Source organism: Dipodomys spectabilis, unplaced genomic scaffold (assembly GCF_019054845.1).
Source record: "Dipodomys spectabilis isolate Male_0828 unplaced genomic scaffold, ASM1905484v1 ptg000026l, whole genome shotgun sequence".
Taxonomy (NCBI): domain Eukaryota; kingdom Metazoa; phylum Chordata; class Mammalia; order Rodentia; family Heteromyidae; genus Dipodomys; species Dipodomys spectabilis.
Genome location: NW_024870703.1, coordinates 11,845,479 through 11,867,913, shown reverse-complemented (window position 1 = coordinate 11,867,913; position 22,435 = coordinate 11,845,479). Strand labels below are relative to the sequence as shown.

The following is a 22,435-nucleotide window of genomic DNA, read 5'->3' as shown; positions in this document are numbered from 1 at the left end:
GTTTGAAGCCATGGGAAAGGGGAGGTGGTGGGTAAAGAGAAAGAGGCTGTGGGCTACAGGGGATTGAACTAACGAAAAAGAGGATGAATACAATTGAAAAAGATTGTTTGCAACTATGAAAACAGACCCATAAAATCTGTTGAAATTGTTTTGGCAAAGCTTGAAACAGGAAGAGAGAAAAGGGAAAGTAAAAGAGGGATAAGATTGATTAGAATACATTGTAAATATGTGCAGAAATGTAACAATAACTAATGTAAGCTTATTTAAAAAAAAAAAGTTTAGCCAGGCATCAGTGGCTCAAGACTGAAATCCTAGCTACGCAGGAGGTTGAGATCTGCGGATCGTGGTTCAAAGCCAGCCCAGAAAGAATAGTCTGTGAGATTCTTCTCTCCAATAAAGTACTCAGAAAAAGCCAGAAGTGAAGCTGTGGTTCAAGTGGTAAAGCACTAACCTTGAGCAAAAGAAGCTCAGGGACAGAGCTCAGGCCCAGAGTTCAAGCCCTAGGACCGGCAAAAAAAGAAATTTTAAAAAATTTGATGCCAGCTTTTGCTATTATATATAGCAAATTCTAGGCCAGCTTGAGCTACAGAGCAAGACTCTTGTCTCAAAACTGAAAAAATATTTTTCCTAAGAGATACATTCACAGGCAAACTTTACACATACAATGCTAAGCATCAAGACTTAGATCAATCAAGCAAGGTCTGTCCTATCATTCACTTTCAATTTGCACAAAGTTCCTATGGTCCTTACCATATTGTCCCAAATTTTTCCAGAGCCTCCACAAGGTCTGCTTCCACCACCGATTCGCAGAGCCCTCGAACGTGGACAACAGGTGAAACAGAAACTTTATGATGACTTCCACCTGCCTCCTAGCAGAGAGAAGATAATTTCTTGTTCACTTTGAAAGTCTAAAGTGCATCTTTTACCAAATTCAAAAAAAGCAAACATAAAAATTCCCAAACCAAAATCCTACACCATTCAAACAGACCTAAGAATAAAATCATCAGTGTAATGTTTGGCGTGAAAATTTTAATTAAAAAAAGAGCATCTATCAAAAACAAAAGAAAAGCAGCAAAAAGTATTGAGCAACCACTTAATTTCAAGGAAATCTCAGGAAACAAAAATTTCAACAGATATACAGGCATGCTATGATTAGTAACTAATATTAATATTCATAAATTATAGTTTTTAAGCCAGGCCCCAGAGACTCAATGCTGTAATCTTAGCTACTCAAGAGGCTGAGATCTGAAGACTGAGGTTAGATACTAGCCCAGGCAGGAAGTCCTTGAGACTCCTATCTCCAATTAAATACCAAAAAAGCTGGAAGTGGAGCTGTGGTTCAAGTGGCAGAGCACTAGCCTTGAGCAAAAAAGGCCAGAGTTCAAGACCCAGGACTAGTGCACACACACACATACACAAGAATCTATTAAAAAACATTTTTCTCCAATAGACTAATCTAAAAACACAATGTCTTACCATTAAAACAACTGTTTTAAGAAAATTAAGTCTTAGTGTGGTCATTTTTAAATAATCACCAATTTTACTTTATTACAAAGGCATTATAACATTTAAATGGATTACCCTGCCAATATAAATTTATGCCAGATTTCAAAGAAACTGACTTAAATATATAATCACAGTATTGACAAATTGGACTAAATCAATCCTTTGCAAATATTAACTTGATCTCTGAAATACCATTTGAATTGGTATGCTTAAATCTTTTCTATGACTAAACAGCAATTAAATGCCATTGAGTTTGAATGTAATCATAGTGACCACATCCTAATTTACCAACACTCTGAAGCAACTCTGAACATGAGACTATCTAAGTGAAACTCAAGTCAAACATGTTTATCATCATTAAATTCTTTGGTTGTTTTCTTTTTGTTTTTGTTTTTTTTGGTCAGTTGTGGGGCCTGAATTCTGAGCCTGGGTGCTGTCCCTCAGTTCAAGGCTATCGCTCCACCACTTGAGCCACAGCGACACTTCCAGCTTTTTCTGCTTATGTGGTGCTGAGGAACAGAACCGAAGGCCTTCATTCCCAGCCCCTAAATTCTTAAATATAACTGGAGAATAGTAACAGGTAGAGATCACTAAATAATACATATTTACAGCATTTATTTAATGTATAAATATCAAATTTTACTTTCAAAATAGATAATAAACTATAAGGTATTTAAGACAGTCATTTTAAGCAAATCTTAATAATCTGCTGGCAAATGCAAAATAAAACGCAACAGAATAGCATCCTGGCCTAGACTCTTCAAGACTCCACAAAAAACTAGTATCAAAATACAGTAAAGTCTCTACATTGATACTACACAACAATCAAATGCAAAAAGTGAGCCTTCATTTTATAATAAAATTATCTTATGAAAATGGTAATGGTTATGTGAAAGAATGTCCATATTCTTAGGAAGGTTGGCATATTTAGAGATAAAGTACGATGTTCACAACTTTCAGATCATTTTGAGGAAAAAAGTACATATGTAAATACAAATATACAAAGATAAAACTCCAGTCAGTAAAATGTCTGAAAAAAAGCACCTACTGAATGTTAAGCATGTATGTAACTGAACATTTTATGTAATAATGTTACAAAATTATTTCATTATATAATACTTAAGACCTACAAAAAGGTATGAAGATCAATATAGAAAATACCTATGGGGCCAGGTATCAGTGGCTCATGCCTTAGCTACGCAAGGGGCTGAGATCTGAGGATCCTGGTTCAAAGCCAGCCCAAGCAGGAAAGCAAAAAGCCCAAAGTGGAGGCGTGGCTCCAGTGGTAGAGCACCAGCCATGCTGACTTCAAACCACAATCCTCAGATCTCAGCCTCCTGAGTAGCTAGTATTACAGGTATGAGCCAATCATTATCTACACATGAAAATCGAATTATCCTGACATGATCAATATTGTATACAATTTATTGTATACAATTAATAAATATCCCAGAATTATGTACAAGTATTGTTTCATACTATTATGCATCACACTGCACATTGGATTCCCAAACTACTAAATTAGTGTTATTCATCCTTATCTATATGCATCTTAAGACTTTCACATCTTCTCTAGCTTAAGGAGTTATTTCTAACTCATTTCTCACAGAGAAGCTTTTTCTTTTCAAATGTTTTGCTATCTACACTCTCTCTAGGTTGATTATATCCCTAACTTACAAGATAGAAACAATATTCCAGGTGTATATCTAGCAAATAAAAAAGCATGCTTGCCAACATAAACTATTTCTGAAAATAAATACCTACATGTGTGTTAATTTTGACTACTACAGATTGAAGACTATTGAGAGAAGCTCAATAATGTACAAATGAAGTATCTGGGAGTAATGAGAATTGCCATTTAACACCTTTCCTAAGCAAAGACAAATTTCAAAGGCTAGACACAAAGTCTTTAATGCTTTTTTGTTTTCCTTACATTTCATGCACAACACATGCTGAACAGCCATTGAATAATTTTCTCTACCTTTTTATAAGATTCCTAAAGACAAACTTCAAATTCAATACAACAGTCCCTGACACCAAATAATCACAGACCCACTGCCAATACCTCCAAATGACAAGAAATACAGAAATATACTAATTTCATGAGACTGACATATTTTCAGGAAATTCTTCAAAATCTGCAGCCATTATCTGTCATTTGTAGTTTCCGATTCAAAATGGCTTCTAGAATCAAGACATATCTGAATCTTTGAACAAATACTGACTCAATGATCTTAGGCTACTTATATTTCCTCTTTTTGTGTGCCTCAGCTTTTGTTAAAAAGAAAATGGATTGGAAGCATAAATCAAGTTGTAAAGCACCAGCCTCTAGAAGCAAAAAAGCAGAGAGCATGATTCCTAAACTCAAATCCGTTTCAGCATACACACATACACATACACATATACACACACACACACACACACAAAGCTACACTAATTCTATATCATGAAAGACTGTAAAAAATAATAGAAACATAAACAAAAGCCTTGGTTAACTGTACATATATTCAATATCTATAATCCCAGCATTGGGAGGCAGAGACACCATCACCAGCCTTTAGCCACATGGTAAGACACTGTTCTCAGAGAAAATAAATCTAAACCTAGCTTTATCACCACATGGAGGAAAGCAGAACTGAAACAGAAAAGAAAATTAAGTTCCTATGTCATCATTTAAAAATTCCTGGATCCAACTTTTCTAAAACTAACCTAGCTTTTCCAGTTATACAGACCAATAAATTCCCTGCCTTCACTCCCATTTTTTGGGGGGGGAGGGTTTTTTTTTTAATTTTTTTTGTCAGTTGTGGGCTTGAATTCTGGGTCTGGGCGTTGTCCCTCAGCTCTTCAGGTCAAGGCTAGCATTCTACCACTTAAGCCACAGCACCACTTCTGGTTTTATGGTGGTTAATTGGAGATATGAGTATTGCAGACGATCCTGCCCAGACTGGCTTTGAAATGTAGTCCTCAGATCTCAGCCTCCTGAGTAGCCATTTTTTGGGTTTTTTTGTTTTTTTAATTTAAGCTCATCCAAGTTGTTGCTGTGGCTATAACAAGCCTTGAAAATTAAATTCAATTTCACAGAGTAAAAAAGGTAATAAATGATATAGAATCATAGATCTCTAGATATGGAAAATTTTTTTCTACTATTATATCCCCTATCACTGAGAACAGAACCTGACACAAGGTAGGAGCTCTCAATTACCTTTCTCCTTCCTCCCTCCACCCCCCAATCCTGGGGCTTGAACTAAGGGCCTGGGCGCTGTCCCTGAGCCTCTTTGTGCTCAAAGCTATCACTCTATCACTTAAGCCACAGCTCTACTTCTGGCTTTTTCTGCATATTTATTGGAGATAAGTCTCGTGTGGTCTTTTTTGCCCTTCAATCATAATCCTAAATCTCAGCCTCCTAGTAGCTAGGATTAAAGGCCTGAGCCACCAGCACCGGCTTTTTTTTCTTGTCAGTCATGAGGCTTGAACTCAGGGCCTGGGCGCCGTTCCTGCTCTACCACTTCAAGCCACAGTGCTACTTCCAGTGTTCTGGTGGTTAATTGGGAATAAAGAGTATCCCAGGCTTTCCTGCCCCATCTGGCTCTAAAACACAATCTTCAGATCTCACAGTACTAGATCTTGAACTTAGGACCTCACACTTGGAGCCACATGCTCAGTTCTTTTAGCTTGTTTTTCAGATAGGATCACACTTTGGTCCTTGATAGCCTCAGAGACCTCCCAAATCAGTAGACAAGAGGCATGTAAAATCATACCCGGCTTGTTTATGAGACCAAATCTCACTTTTACCAAGACTACGCTGGAACCACAATCCTCTCATCTCCACCTCCTGAGTAGCTTAATAATGAAGATTTGTTCAACAATGAGGCTTGGTGAATCTAAATCCTGGGTGGTTTTGCTCTTTGAAAAATATGAACCAAGCTGGGCACCGGTGGCTCACGCCTGTAATCCTAGCTACTCAGGAGGCTGAGATCTGAGGATCACAGTTCAAAGCCAGCCCCGACAGGAAAGTCCATGAGACCCTTAAAACTCAATAAAACTCTTAAAACTCTTAAGACTCAATAAAAACCACTAGAAAACCAGAAGTGGCGCTGTGGCTCAAGTGGTAGAGTGCTCGCCTTGAGCTGAAGAGCACAGGGACAGCACCCAAGCCCCACAACCGACCAAAAAAAAGAAAAAGAAAAATATGAACCAGAAGATACAGAAATCTCAAGAATGTCTTATTTCTTCTATCTAAAACATTCTCACTTCCTTTTACATCTTCAAATATCAAGATCATTCATAATGATCTAATTCCATCTTTCTGGTTTTTGCTCTGCTCTTTTTTTTTATTATTGTGAAAATATCATAGAGAGGGGTTACAATTACATGGACAAGGTAATGAGTACATTTCTTAACAAGCATTTGTTGCCTCCTCCTTTGTTTCCCCTTTTTGCTCTGCTCTTTAAACCTAGTTTTATTAAACGTAGTTTTTATTAAAGCACTAGCAGAAACTTAATTATGAAATGCTAAACAATGGAACCCTTGAGGTTTCAGTTTGCAACTGTTTGCAAAGTTCCAATTAGATTTGAAAAGATTGTCAGTCATTGTAACTAATTTGAACTCATTCTAACAGTCTGACTTCAAAAGTATTTCTTCTCTGAGCTGAAGATCACTAAGGTTGGGCCATACTCTTCAGTTAGAAAAATTACCAAATTTCTGCGTGACGAAGCACTAGATCAGAGGTAGGGAATGTCTGCCACATTTAATCTTCTGGTATGTATCAAGATACACATTTAGGCTTCTTGTTATCTGCCCGTGGCCTGCACTGATAAAATTTTGTTTGGACTTTGCATAATGTTAGAAATACCCAAATAGCCCTTGGCAGAAAAAACGGTTCCCTATCCCTGCTGAGACAGTAAACTTCTATCCAAGGAATATCTACCTCTAATAATACAATTTTATTATTTGCAAGTTTCCACAGTTGCAAGATTTCAAAACAGTACCAAAAGTTTGAAAGGAAAAAATATTCTTGAAATAGGAAAAATAAGATTTCGTAACTAAATATCAGTTCTACTATTAAATTTATAATGTGCAGGGAAGCAGTGCTAAGGATCAAACCCAGGGCTCAGCTTCACGCTTGCTAAATACAAATCACACCAAGCAAGCATTCCTCCAGTCCCATTATATTGTTCATGAAAAAGCAACTCATTTTTTCCTAAAAAATATAGCAGCAATAAAAACAAAAACTAGAATTCATATCCCATCTTCATACATTACTTCCTATCTTCCTAACTCAAAAGTGTCATGTTGATTACTTCAAGTAAGAAGACCTCCTATTTTACAGACTAAAAGAACTCAAGTAGTAGTTAAAAAGACTAGTTGCCTAGTATTAGCTATCTTAGAGGTAGAAAAAGTCACTTTTTAAAATGAGATCTAGGGCCAAGAAGGTGGCTCAGTGGTAGTGCTTGCCTAGCACACATGAAGCCTTGGATTCGAGTCCTCAGCACCACACACACAGAAAAAGGTGGAAGTGGAGCTATGGCTCGAGTGGTGGAGTGCTAGCTTTGAGCAAAGAAAGCTCAGAGACAGTGGCCAGGCCCTCAGTTCAAGGCCCAGGATGGGCCAAAAAAATGAGATACAACCTGTCTGTCATCTTGTCATGTTTGAGAACACCAGGGCCTACTGACAGAGTATTCCACATGGGGGGGGGGGGGGGAGAGGAGGAGGAGGAGGAGGAGGAGGAGGAGGAGGAGGGGGGGGGGAGGAGGAGGAGGAGGAGGAGGAGGAGGAGGAGGAGGAGGAGGAGGAGGAAGAGGAGGAGGAGGAGGAGGAGGAGGAGGAGGAGGAGGAGGAGGAGGGGGGGGGAGGAGGAGGAGGAGGAGGAGGAGGAGGAGGAGGAGGAGGAGGAGGAGGAGGAGGAGGAGGAGGAGGAGGAGGAGGAGGAGGAGGAGGAGGAGGAGGAGGAGGAGGAGGAGGAGGAGGAGGAGGAGGAGGAGGAGGAGGAGGAGAAGAAAGGGTGGGAAGGTGGCAGAAGAAGAAGAAGGGGGGGGAGGTGGCTCAGTGGTAGAGTGCTTGCCTTGCAAGCATGGGGCCCTGGGTTCCATTCGTCAGCACCACATAAGCAGAAAAAAGCCAGAAGTGGCACTCTGGCTCAAGTGGTAGAGTGCTAGACTTGAGCTGAAGAGTGGTACAGTGCCCAGGCTCAGAGTTCAGGCCCCACGACCAAAAAAAAAAAAAAACATTTTAAACTAATGATAGAATATATGTGCATAACTTCATAAACTTCATAAAGCTTGCTGAATTAATCACAATTCAAAGGTATTAAATGTTCAGAAGAACATCTAAGCCATTAAGGCAGGTAAAGAGCACCAGAAAAGGAAAACAATGTTTGCATCACTTTTGTTTTCTTAAAGCCTCCATCCAACTGAAGCTGAATGCTTGCCGCAGATAATAAAATGGTTTTCGCATTCCTCCTGCCTCCAGCTAACATTTCTGATGAAAGACAAGACTCTAGGAATGTGTTTAATGCAGCCCTGCATTCCGTTCCTTCTTTCGTGAAGGGAAATTCAGAGTCAATTCCCAATAAAGAACAGAAGTCATTTTTAAATGCCCTTTCGGTGCAAAGTCCTAACACTTGCCAAAATATTTTCACAAACCGAGAGGTAAAATCTGTACTGATCAATCACCACAAAACTGAATAATAGCCCAGCATGCATACTCTGTCTGCAAATGGTTTTTTTTTAAAAAGGTTAAAAAAAAAAAAAAAATCAGCCGGGTGTCGGTGACTCTCCCCTGTAACCCGAGCTACTCAGAAGGCTGAGAGCTGAGGATCGAGGTTCGCAGCCCACGGGGACAGACAAATAAGACCCCACTCCCCTCCAATTTACCGCGCCCTCCCCAAAAAGCATCTCCAATTTAACCCCCCCCCCCCGCCCCAGTCAAAAAAGAAGCCGGAAATGGAGGTGAGGCTCGAGTGGGAACGCTGGCCTGGCGCAAAAAAGCCAAAGGGACCCACGCGCAGTCCAGACCCTGAGTTCAACCCCAGGGCCAGCACGCGCGCGCGCACTACCAAGATTAGTAATCATAAAAAACAAAACCACCACCCTTCTGCGGAGCGGAGGCGCGAGGTGTTCACAGGGCGCTCCTTACGGCTCTCCTCGGGACCCGGGGCGAGGACGGAGCCCAGCGCCGGGATGCCGAGGGCCGGGGGGCACAGGGGAAGCGGGCGGGCCGGGGGTCGCCGGCTCCCCCCGCCCGAGGAGTTCAACTAACAAAGAGCTGCACGCGCCCGCAGCCCCCCGGAGCGGAAGCGGCGCCTCCCCGCCCCCACCCCGCGTCCCCCGACCCTCCCCAAGTTCAGGGCCCCGGCGGCGAGGTGGCGGCCAGGCCTGAGCCCGGGCCGGGGCCCGACTAGCCGCCGCCATCCAGGTGGAGATGGGAATCCAGCCCGCGGCCGCCTCAGCTTTGAGCGCGGCCCGCGAGGCGGAGGAGACGCCGCTGCCGGCTGCAGGCCCGGCCGAGCCCCCCCCTCCCTCCCGGCCCCCCCCCACCCCAAGCCCTCCGGGGACCGCGGACGCAGAGCCGCCGCTTTGTTACCGGCTGCGAGAAGCTGCGGCCGCCGCCGCCGCCGCCGCCGCCGCCGTCGCCCCCGGCCCGGGCGGTGGCTTCCCGCCGGTTCTCGCCCTCCTCAGCCGAATAGTCGATCTCCCCCTCCTCGGTCTTGAGGCGCTTGGCCTGGCTCTCGTACTCCCGGTCCTCCTCGAACGCCTCCCTGGGCGAGGAGGAGGAGGAGGACATGGCGGCGGCTGGGGGCGGCGGGCAGCGCGGGCCTGGGGGACGGCCGGTCAGTCTGCGGCGGCTGGACCGTCCGCGAGGGCCGCGCGCGCCCCCGAGCTGACGGCCGAGAACAGCGGGCGGGTTTAACGGGAGGCGTCCCGGGAGGAGGCTCCGGAGCGGCCGCTCCCCTTTATCACGGGGCCCACATCCAGCTCCTGCCTCAGCCCTCGGGGAGAGAAATCGAAGGATCGGGACGCGATCGTAGCTTCCGGTCTTCCCTTCTCCCCCTTCCCTCCCCCCCACCCGCTTCCCCGCCTCCCAGGCCTAGCCTCCGCCCCAGAGGCATGCAGCCGCGTCGGATCGAATCCAGCCGCAGCCCGCGGGAAGCGTTACACTACCACCCCCACCCCCTCCCAGCTAAGGTCCTGTCTCCTATTGGTAGAGAGAAAGCCCATCAGGCTTCCAATTGGCTGTAAGCGCTGCCTGTCAAAACTCGCCGCGCTCGGCCCGGCCTCGCCTCGCTCCCGCAGCGCCTTCAGAACTCGACGCCAGAGCCGGCGGTGCAACGCCCGCCGCGCGCCGCCGGGGCAGCCGTTGTAGCCCCGTGGCGGTTGGCGCTGTTGGGCTCCTGCCGTGGCGAGACGCCGAATGAACGGGCCCCGGCGAGGAGGCGCGCAGCGGGGCCGGGGGGGCGGGGGGGGCGGGAGGGGGGCTGGCCTGCGGGTGTTAACCGCTCCCGCTAATTTACATTGACTTTTTAACTTCGGAAGAGGTTGAGGAAATTCTGTGGGGTGCCGGCCTCCACCTGCGGGATCGGCCCGGGAGCGCCAGGAGCCCCGCAGCGACCCTTTCCTCCTCCGCCGTGTGTGTACGAGATCGGGATCGCGCGGGTGGGTTGTCCACGCTCCTAACTGGTGCTGGAGAGTCGCGGCTCCCCACTGACGTCTCCCATTCATCTCTGTGCTGGCCTGACAGCCTCCACCGAAGGTTCTCGGCCCAAAGGACCTGAGCAGGTGACCAGGCCAGGCCCCGCCACGGCCGTTAACCCCACCCCAGCCCCGAACCACCCGTTACTTGAGCCCAAGCCTGACCTGGGCCGCTGACCCACCCTGGCCGCGGGCTGCCTTCGGCGCCCAGCTACCCCTACCCTCCGCCCCCCTGACCCCGACACAATCACCTCTCCTGCTCAAGGACAGGCTTGCTACTCTGCTTCCGTGGGAGCCAGCCTGACAAGCAATCTCTCTCTGGTCTACGTGGCTGTGTGGCTGCGGGGGTTTTCCAAAGATCCGAAGCCCTGTCAGGATTCTTTTTGCTCTTCCACGTGGCAAGCTTACTTCCTCTGTGGAGCTCTAGGAACACTTGTCAGGTTTTAGTTGCTGCTGCTTTTCCTTTTTTTTTTTTTTTTTTCAATCGTTGTGTATATTTACAATAAGGCCCTTGGTACCTGCCTCTTAAGGTATCCTTATGAGGAGTACCTTGCCGGTTCTCAGTGACCCCCCCCTATAATCCCAGCTACTCAGGAGGCTGAGATCTGAGGATCCAGGTTGCACACCAGCCAGGACAGAAAAGTCTATGAGGCTCTTATCTCTAATTTCCAGCAAAAAGCAAGACGTTGGTAGAACAATATAACCCTTGAGTGAAAATGCTAAGGGACAGCACCCAAGCCCTGAATTCAAGTCCCCCAGTACTGGTACACACACCCCCCCCCCCCCACACACACACACACACGAGTAGATAATTGACAATGCTGAGTGAGTTGCCCTTGATAAAGGCCCAATATGTCTTTTAGGAGAAAAACTGGTAAATCTAAGGCAACTTATTGGCTCAAGAGTTTTTTTAACCTTTGGAATATTGCCTGACATCAGGAGTGTTGGTGTTGTATTTCCCTTGTACCTTGTTTCTCAGTCTAAATATGGCTCTTGTTTTCCTAACTGTGTGGGTGGTTTTCTCCTGCAGCCTAGTTCTTTCCAAAGTCATTTCCTTCCAATTTTTTTTCATTTATTGCTGACAATGTTGTACCATACATTTTCTTGTACTTTATAGTTTACTTTGCTTGTCACTTGAGACTCCAATTCCAAGTGTTTCTACATGACTGTACAACCATAACCAGATTTGTATGAAGCTGCTGGTGTACATTGACAAAACTTTTTCTTACTTTGTTGGCCATGGGGCTTGAACTCATGGCGTAGGCACTTGTCCCTGAGCTCTCTTTGCTAAAGACTAATGCTCTACTACTTTGAGCCACAGTTCCACTTCTAGTTTTTCTGGTGATTAGTAGGAGATATGAGTCTCACAGACTTTCCTGCCTGGGCTGGCTTTGAACTGTGATTCAGAACTCAGCCTCCTAAGTAGCTAGGATTACAGACATAAACAAGCATCCCCTAGCAAAATTAAAAATTTCTAAAGAAAAGAATTGGCGCTGAGCACCAGTTGCTCAAGCTATAATCCTAGCAACTCAGGAAGGTGAGATCTAAGAATCACAGTTCAAAGCCAGCCCCAGCAGGAAAGCCCATGAGATTCTTTTTTTTCTTTGTTTTTTTTTTTTTTGTAAAAATAGTGTACTGAGGGGTTACAGTTACATGAGTAAGGTAGTGAGTACATTTCCTTTCAGCGTTACCTCCTTTGTTTATCCCCTACCATCCCTTCCCTCCCCACCTCCCCAACTTCTCCCTCCACTCCCCACAGTTGTAAAGTAAATTCATATACATTCATAGGAAAGAAACATAGGTCCTATGGTTTCCCTTATTTGCAATAACTAGTATAAGTCTAGGACAAGCAGAAAAGGTCAAAAGCTATGTACATATGACCATATAAGATGATCTTAAGTGAAATGAACCCCAAGATAGAGACACTGTTTTTTCTTGTTTGCTATTGTTTTTAACGTATTTAAAATGTACTATGTGATTATTATTTTTTTGCTGCTTTTGTATGTGCTTCCCCCACAGTATAACCCTGTTTTCACTGTTGGTGCCCTATATCTTGTATATACATTTTTCTAATTTGGGAAGGGGAAGGGAAATAACAAAATGATGAAATAAGGATACAGGTTTACCCATTGTAACAATGCCATGTACAAGACAAGATGTTGCAAAAGTCCATGAGATTCTTATCTCCAATTAATCACCAAAGAAGACAGAACTGGAGCTGTAGCTCAAGTGGTAGAGCACTAGCTTTGAGCACAAAAGCTGAGGAACAGTACCCAGGCCCTGAGTTCAAGGCCCAGGACTGGTGCCTGTGTGTACACACACACTCACACACACACACACACACACACACACACACACACACACACGATGCACCTCTCCCATTATTTGGGAGAGAAACCAGAATTGCTAAACATAGGCTGCTGTACTCAGCATTCACTATGAGTTAATCTGTACCATAAACTAGGCAGCCCTGGGTGGCTTTGAATCTAAATCTTTAAATATCAGCCACCTAAGTAGCTAAGATTACAGGTGTGAGCCACTGGCACCCAGCAAATTCATTCTTTTTAATAGCTGGTCATACTATGGAGTGTTGGGGTTTTTGTTTTTTTTTTAATACTGAAGGAGTAAAACCTAGAAAGCATTTTTTATAAGACATCAGTTCTTTGGCCCATGGGTAATATTTCAGCTTGTAATGAAGTTGTTCAATGACAGTAGGCTCTTTGATAAGGAAAATACTGGCTAGCTCATCTCTATATCCTGAAAAGAACTCAAATGGAAGGTCATAAATTATAGTCCAGTGATTAGACTTAGATGGGATAAATTACCCACTGCTCAGTAGATGAAAATGCTTAAGAAAAATAAGAAAAGAAAAAAAACTACATACCATGACCATTTGGAAGCTCTTTGTGTATTACAGCCTCCACTCATTACTCAGTTTTCCAAATGTGTGGATTGGCTGTTGTTGAGGGTAGCGATCAAGAACTTCACTGTAGTAATGGCAGATCTAGGAATAATGACACTTAAAGTCCTTTATAATCTACCCCCAAATTCTTCTTGATTTTAAATCTCTTTGTTTATCAATGTAAAGTACAGACAAATTGGTGAGGTTATGTAGACAATTTAATGAGCTGGTCCCTGCCTTCTCAAAGTTTACAGTCATACCTAAGGAAAAAGCTACAAGGCATATATATGTGATAAGGCAATACAATAATAACCACATAGAAAATACCACTTTCTGTGCTAACCAATAAAAGGCCATGCCAATAAATTATGCCACAAGCCCTCTACTAGTATATCGTTCTTTCATTATACATTTAAAACCATGGTCTAGGAAAGGTTAAGAAACGTGCCATAGGGCTGTAGTTAGTAAGCTAGACAGCTAGGACTGGAAGTCAAGTAATCTGGACCTAAAGCCAGGACTCTTCATCAAAAGAATGATGGTTTAATCACTGTGACATGTAGACATAATTTATAGTCATGACACTAATTTATTCCCTAATTTCTATCAGCTGTTGTAATTCTGGGAATTGGCAAATAGATTACAGTTTCTGCCATTTTTACTGGTATAAGAAAAGTCAATTCAAGAAACAACTGCCCAATTGTAAGTGCTCTTTATGGTATTTTCACAATTAAAAAAAATAAAAGGATACTATAATTGTTCTTAGGGGAAAAAAAAACAACTGCCCAATAAATAAGTGGGCTAAAGACTTAAAGAGAAACTTCTCTGAAGAGGAAAGGATGGCCAATAGACACATGAAGAAATGCTCAACCTCTCTAACCATAATCAAGAACTCTAATAACAACAGATGCTGGAGGGGATGTGGACAGAAGGGAACCTTACTGCATTGTTGGTGGGAGTGTAAACTTGTTCAACCACTTTGGAAAGTAGTATGGAGGTTCCTCAAAAGACTCCACATAGAGCTCCCCTATGACCCAGCAATCCCACTTTTGGGCATTTACCCAAATGTTCACAAACAAGACCACACTAAAGCTACCAGCACGACTATGTTTATTGCAGCCTTATTTACCCTAGCTAAGATATGGAACCAACCCAGATGCCCCTCAGTAAATGAATGGATCAAGAAAATGTGGTATATATACACAATGGAATTCTATGCCTCCATCAGAAAGAATGACATTGCCCCATTTGTTAGGAAATGGAAAGACTTGGAAAAAATTATATTAAGTGAAGTAAGCCAGGCCCAAAGAAACATAGGTCCCATGGTTTCCCTTATTTGCAATAACTAGTATATGTATGAGTCAAGCAGAAAAGGTCAGTTAATGTGATGTTAGGGAAATGAACCCTAAGATATGTAATCAAATGTTTTTTTTTTCTTTCATGTGACTGTTTCTAACACATAAGATTATTTCTTTGTTGCTTTGTATGTCCCTCCCCCATGGTATAACATCTGCTTTCACTGTATTTGATGTTATAATTTGTGGAGGGGAAGGGAAAAAAATCGTTTAAATAGGGATATAGGTGGACCCATTGCAACAATGAGATGTACAAGTCGTTATGTCAAAAACGAACTTTACAGCTTTGGTGGGGGGAGGAGAATTCAGTGGGGGGGGTGGGGGGGATGGGAAAGGGGAAACAAAGGAGGAGGCTACAATGCTTGATAAGAAATGTACTCATTGCCGGGCGCTGGTGGCTCACGCCTGTAATCCTAGCTACTCAGGAGGCTGAGATCTGAGGATCGCGGTTCAAAGCCAGCCTGGGCAGGAGAGACCGTGAGACTCCTTATCTCCAATAAACCACCAGAAAACCGGAAGTGGCGCTGTAGCTCAAGTGGTTGAGCGCTCGCCTTGAGCTGAAGAGCTGAGGGACAGTGCCCAGGCCCAGAGTTCAAGTCCCAGGACCGACCAAAAAAAAAAAAAAAAGAAATGTACTCATTATCTTGCCCATGTAACTGTAACCCCTCTGTACAGTATTTTCACAATAAAAAAATTAAAATAACTAAAAGTCAATTCACTTCTATAGGAAATTAAAACTATATTAATTTAAAGTTTCTATAGCAAAGCAATTATGTCAAAATTGATGCCATTTTCTGATGTGAAGCATCATTCCCCAACTTCAATATTGCTGCTATTCCATTGAATACACAAACACTTTGGTTTTCTTACTCAACTCATGTAAAAGTAAAATCATGCACACATTACTGTGAGTCATATTCCCAAAGGAGTGGACCCAGACAGGTATGTTATGATTGAGACCATGTGTTCAATATGAAACTCAGCTGTTCAGAAACAAGCCAATTTTTTTTCTATGAAATTTTGTTGTCTGACAGAAATTGCCAAGAAAGCCAGACTCTAGCCCCCACCTGTAATCCTAGTTACTCAGGAGGCCAAGATCTGAAGATCATGGTTCAGAGCCAGTCTGGGCAGGAAAGTCTGTGAGATTCTGATCTCCAGTTAACCAACAGAAAACCAGAAGTGACACTGTGGCTCAATGGAGCAGAGCTCTAGCCTTGAACAAAAGCTCAGGAATAGTGCCCAGGCCCTGAGTTTAAACCCCATGATGGACAAAGAAAAAGAACCGCCAAGAAAGAGGGCAGTGGTGCTGTTCTGCCTTTTATTCAACCCACCTTTGTTCTGTCATGGTGAAAAGCCACTGTTCCAGGAGGATGCACCCTACAGAAGTACTTTGAGCATGATTAGCTCTCAGTGCAGTGGAGGGTAACCACAATGAGCTATCATGAGCTATCCAGGAGCTATCATGAATATCTGTTTGGAGGTTCCTACTTGCACAGTGTTTTCCCTCTTTAAAAAAATTGCAGTATCTCCAAAAATAAAATAGATCAACTTCAGAAACTCCCTCATATACCAGAAAATGAGATATAAAGTTTAGGTTCAGTTATAACCACTTCCCTTCAACCTTAAAAAAAATATTTAAATTATTTTCACTTTCTCTAACTCATGTAAATTGATAGCACCTTCGATGTGGAAAAAAAAAATAGCCAGGCATAGTGGCACATTTCTGGAATCCAAGCACTAGAGAGTGATGTGTTCATCTTTAAGGATTATGAATTTCCATTATTATAGGTAATTTTATCTTCCCACTATAATACCATCAAAAGAAACTTCATTTAGATTATTGTAAAAACGTTTTTGTATTTTTGCCACTACTGGGGTTTAAACTCAGAGTCTTGCATTCTCAGCTATTTTGCTCAGATCTGATATTCTACCACGTGATTCATGCCTCCATTTCCTGCTTTTTGTTAGTTAGGTAGTCTCAAGAAATTTGGCTTCAAACATCAATTCTCAGGCTTCAGCCTTCTGAGTTGCTAGTATTATAGGCATGAGCCACTGGCACCCTGTGCAAACTCATTTTTAAGAAAATGTATAAAGCCAAAATTGAGGTGTGACTCAGATGGAGAAGTATGGACTGACTCATTAATATTGGACAGGATTATTGTTCTGAAGAATGCTTCTTGGAACTTGGACAAATTCCAAATTGTTACTGATTTTGAAGGAAATTTTTCTTAAAAATGAATTCAGAATTGTTTCATCACTGAGATGGAACACTGGATTTGAGTAAGAACCTAATGTATGTTTGGCATCAATGAGAAAGTTATTTAAAACATATTGACAATTTCTGATTTCAAAGAAGCATTATTGAATTACAGCATTCATTCATTTAATGGACATGAACACAAGAAATTAAACCTCAGTTATATACATGTGTTGAGTAATTCAATAAGTATACAATATAGGAGAACATAATGTAGGCTAATATTGTAGGAATGGGAATGTATAAAATAATTGTCACAGCTACTAGACTTTTTTTTTCTTTTACAGTCCTAGAGATTGAACCCAGGGCCTTACATAAACAAGGCTCTATCACTGAGTTAGATCCCTAGCCCCACAGCTAACAATTTTTTAGCTGGTATTTATGAAACAAAGAGTAAGTTTTGTGAAAGCATCACTTCTGCAAATACCATGATCATCAATTAAAATTTACTTAGAACTACATAAATTCATCAGTTCATTCAGAAAGTTTAATGTTTTATATCGAAGGAACTGTGTGTGAACTGAAAAGCTTAACATTAAAAGACTTTGTCAGACTCCATGAATGAAAACAGTCTAATAGACAAAGGAAAATTATATTTGGAAAAGCAAAACTAAGGCAGAGCACTGAGAACCACAAAAAAGGAATAAGACAGCAGAAAATGTGGCAAAACAAAAACACTGTACAGCCCAAGCTTCTCCTATGACATGTAGAAAAGAGAACAAAGCCCCCATCACAAGGTAAGCCAGATGTGACCTTGGTAGACCAGCTGACCTTGCTGTAGAACAAATCAACACCTCCTGCAGGAACCAAATCCTAATATAGGATTTGGTGGGTAAATGACCTTCCCAACATGACTGGCCAGCATTGGATAGAGAAGCTTTTTGCTATAGCAGCAAGGCACTATCTTGTAGGTGGGTCTCCAGCTTGAGAGAGCTTCCCAGGGTATCAGATTTTATTAGCAAGCAGCCCCCAAGCTGCCTAAAGCCAACCAGGTTCTGAGACTGGGACAGTGGTTGGAAACAACCACTGATCATTTAGAACTACAGACCCCAGCCAGGATCTAGGTAGCTGACAGACATCAAAAGTGAGCAGAAAGAGGGAAAGTTGACTCCCTCTGCAGTGAGGTATACTTCATAGTTCTATGTCAATTATTCCTTTGTCCAGAACACAAAAGGCTTAGCCTTTGCTGATAGAGAGCTCTGAAATCTGAGAGATCAATTTACATTGATTGCTGGCAGGCAAACTTAGGCCCTCCCAGTATGCAGCTCCACTCAACAACTCTATTCTCCAGGACCATTTCAGAAAACTTTTTAGCCTTACACAGTTAATTAGTCCTCACATGACTGAGTGCAAACCACTTGTGGCTAGATTGGTTTTGAGATTGATCTAAAACTGAGGGATCTGAAGGCAGAAAAGTAGGTTTAGGCACTCCTAGGTCACCCAGTCACCACAAGCTTGCCAGTAAAGGCCTCTGAGATGTCAAAGGTATCATTAGAAGCAGTTGGACTCTGAAAATGCAAACATGGCAGATATCTGTAGCACTTCCTTCCCCGCCTAGGAGAGAATCACAGAAACTGAGGACCAGGCAGCAATGATACTTTGGGCCTATTATCTGCATAATACTTTAAGGCCATTTCTAGCTCTCTGTGCTGACTGCTGACAGAAACGGACCTCCCACCCAGATCTAAATCATATCGTTTCCATAGCCACTATTACCTTGAAGATGTACACACACACATACACACACACACACACACACACACACACAAGCACACCCAACTAACCACCAAAAAGCTAGAAGTGAAACTGTAGTTCAAGTGACAGAACACTAGTCTTGAACAAAATAGCTCAGGAGCCTTACAGTACCCAGGCCCTGAATTCAAGTCCCAGGACCAACACCAAATAAAATAAAAAAATCAAACATATGAATCATAGGCATAGAAGAAAGAGAAGACGTATAAAAAAAAATTCAGTGAGAACCTAACCCATAAAATAACAGAGCTAGGCACCGGTGGCTCATGCCTATAATCCTAGCTACTCAGGAGGCTGAGATCTGAGGATCGAGGTTCAAAGCCAGCCCAGTCAGGAAAGTCCCTGAGATACTTATACCCAATAAACCACCAGAAAACCAGAAGTGGTGCTGTGGCTCAAGTGGTAGAGCGCTTGCCTTGCATGCCTGAGGCCCTGGGTTCGATTCCTCAGCACCATATAAGCAAAAAGAAAAAAGCCGGAAGTGGCGCTGTGGCTCAAGTGGTAGAGCGCTAGCCTTGAGCTGAAGAGCTGAGGGGCAGCACCCAGGCCCAGAGTTCAAGCTCCATGACCAACCAAAATAATAACAACAGAAAACTTTCTCAACCTTAAGAAAGACAAAGGTTATCCCTGTGGAAGAAGCTTATAGAACATCAGACAGGCAAGATGGAGGAAAAAGAAAGAAACAAGCATCATAAAACAGTAAAATGACAGGAGATATGGAATATCTTTAAACATAGACATGCTCATGACCTTAACTCTCCAATTAAAAGATGTAGAATTTGCCGGGTGCCGGTGGCTCACGCCTGTAATCCTAGTTACTCAAGAGGCTGAGATCTGAGGATCGCGGTTCAAAGCTAGCCCGGGCAGGAAAGACTGTGAGACTCTAATCTCCAATAAACCACAGAAAACCAGAAGTGGCTCTGTAGCTCAAGTTATAGAGCATTTGCCTTGAGCTGAAGAGTGCAGGGACAGCGCCCAAGGCCAGAGTTCAAGCCCACGACCAACAAAAAAAAAAAAATGTAGAACTTAAAAAAAGTTTTTTTTCTTAAAGATGTAGAATTGAGACTTGGATCAAAAAACAAGATTCAACCACTTGTAACACAGGCTTAAACTAAAAGGATGAAAAAGACTTCCAAACAAATAGATGCCCAAAACAAGCAAGAGTAGCCATACTTATATCTGGTAAAATAAACTTCAAACTAAAACTGGCCAGAAAAATACAAGATCACTTCACATTAGTAAAGGAAATAAAATAATCCATCACTTGGAAAACACAACTAGTGTATACTCACCAAATAGTGATGCACCTAAGTTCACTAAAAACACTTCTGGACTTACAAGCACTGAGAGGCCCCAGCACAAAAATTGGGAGACTGCACTACTGCACTTTTACCAATTAATAAATCATGCAAGCAAAAAAATCAACAAAGAGCCTCTAAACTAAGTGATACCATTTACCAAATAGACTTAGCAGACATGTATGGAGTATTTTACTCAATAGCTCTACAATATGCATTCTTTTCAGCATGCATGGAACTTTCTCCAAAACACATATTTTAGCACTGCTGCAGTGATGGAGGGGTGGGATTGAGTAAAATACATTTATACGATGGCTCACGCTTGTAATCTCAGCTACTCAGGAGGCTGAGATCTGAGGATCAAGGTTCAAAGCCAGCCCAGGCAGGAAAGTCCATGAGACTCTTATCTCCAATTAACCACCAGAAAACCGGAAATAGTGTTATGGCTCAAGTGGTAGAGTGCTCTCCTTGAGTTGAATTGCTCAGGGACAGTGCCCAGGCCCAGAGTTCAAGCCCTACAACCGACAAAAAAAGTCACAATAAAATCCCCTATTTACAACTGAGAAGGAAGGGAGGGAAAAAAAATCTACATATCTCTAACTCATATTATCCTTGTAGAAACACTGGCAAGTAGATAAGGAGAGCTTCTCAAAAATCTCAGAGTTTAGCCGGACACCAGTGCCTCACACCTATAATCCTAGCTACTAAGGAGGCTGAGATCTGAGGATCGAGTTCAAAGCCAACCCGCGCAGGAAAGTCTATGAACCTCTTATCTCTAATAAACCACCGGAAAACCGGAAGTGGTGCTGTAGCTCAAGTGGTAGAGCGCTAGCCTTGAGCTGAAGAGCTGAGGGACAGCGCCCAGGCCCAGAGTTCAAGGCCCATGACCGACCAAAAAAAAAAAATCTCAGAGTTTGTTTTCTGATCTCTGAGAAGAGCTGAGAGCCTGAGGTAACAAGATGTGGACATGGACTCCAGGGAGTTACATGAAGAAGATTCCTGGTGATGTCTCATACACAACTCCAGCCCTCTTCTTATTCATGACTATCACAGGCCAAGCCAGGGAGAAGCTGGAGAACAAGCAGCCTTACCCTCTCCTCCGCGTCCAGTCCCACGTGATGCAAAATAATTGGAACTAGAATCATGCATCTCCACCTTGACAGCCACATCCTGAAAAAAAGGCCAGATCTGCCTTGCTGCCTATTTCTCTCTCCTTCTCTTTCCTCTACCCTAAACACACCCTGTAGCTTAAAAAAAAAAAAAGATAACCTGTGACATAGAGCATCCTGGGTGTGTCGATGTATCTGCTGAATGCAGATGCTGTTAAAACCCCCTATCCTGTGACTCAAGATTTCTTTCCCACCCTGCTTCTGTCTTTGCACAGAACCCCTTCTCTGTCCCCATCCTGCCTCTGCCCCCCACGCAAAACAAACCTCCTCTGACATCTGTCCATCCTGACTTCACTTTCCTGCCTGATAAAAAGGAACTCTACTTATAAAGAAAGCACATCATTTTCTCTTCAACCTTAGTGTCCTTCCCAGGTTTTCATTCCAAATAAAACCTGTTGGTCTGTAGAGCTCACCTTTCTGCTCTCTGCCTCTTCTTACATCTAGCAAGCACATGTTCAACTTGATAGGCTCCAAATTTACTTTTTTCAACTTTTTAAATTACCTTTATGTAAAATGATACATGATATGTATTTCAAGCAGTGAAATAGCAATAAATCCTCACTTGTCAGCTGAGAGATTATCATCTAGAACAGATAATGATTTTTTTTAGGTTGTTACCATCTCATAAATAAATACTAGGGAAAAAAAGTGAAGACAATAAATGAAACATCTTAGGTGCCCCTATTCTCCAAATGTATACAAGCACCCTCCATAGCTCAAGAATAACTTGTATTTGGGTTGATTTGTCCTATAAAGAAATGTTTTCATCACTATGAAAGATAGATTGAATATGGTAAAAGATAGGAGGGCTTACTTACTAGGTGGTAGAATTATGAATAAGTTTTCCAGGATGGTTTTGGTTTATATTGTCATTATATAATGATGCCTGAGTATTTTTTTATGTTTCAAGGAAAAAGGTGAGCATTGTTGTCATATACAACCTAACTCCAGGGACTGCATCCCAAGAAGGCCCAACTCATCTCCGATTTAACCTCCTGAGGAGCTGAGGACACTGTAGAGTTCCATAGAATCCTGTCAATTTTACACGACTATATGTTTAAATCATTGAAGGATATCTTATCTTTCACATTTAATGTGAAAGACATATGTTTTGTTTGTTTTGCTTTTGCTCTTTGAGACAAGGTTCTGAAAGTTGAGATTCTTTTGCCTCAGCTTCTCAAATAGCTGGGACTAGAGTTGTATGCAACAGTGCCTGGCTTGAAAGAAAGTTTTTTTGTTTGTTTTTTGGGTTTTTTTGTTTGTTTGTTTCTGGTATTTTGTCGGTTGTGGGATTTGAACTCTGAGCCTGGCGCTGTCCCGGAGCTCTTCTGCTCAAGGTTAGTTAGTGCTTTACCACTTGAGCCACAGCTCCACTTCCAGTTTTCTGGTGGTTAATTGGAGATAAGAGTCTCACAGACTCTCCTGCCCAAGATTGCTTTGAACCGTGATCCTCAGATCTCAGCCTCGTGAGTAGCTAGGATTACAGGCATGAGCCACCAGCGCCCGGCTGAA

At 42.7% G+C, this 22,435-nt stretch overlaps 1 protein-coding gene across 1 annotated transcript in view; it reads right to left on the bottom strand.

The window, feature by feature from the left end:
• The window catches only part of Hnrnpll (heterogeneous nuclear ribonucleoprotein L like), a 33,330-nt gene extending 23,784 nt beyond the window's left edge, over positions 1-9,546 (bottom strand). Inside the window, exons 1-2 of the mRNA XM_042675463.1 lie at positions 9,088-9,546; positions 751-869 (exon numbers count right to left, since the gene is read on the bottom strand). Coding sequence (XP_042531397.1) covers positions 751-869; positions 9,088-9,288 — 320 coding nt within the window. The 5' untranslated portion in view covers positions 9,289-9,546. The remainder of the gene's footprint in view (positions 1-750; positions 870-9,087) is intronic.
• Positions 9,547-22,435: the final 12,889 nt, after the last annotated feature.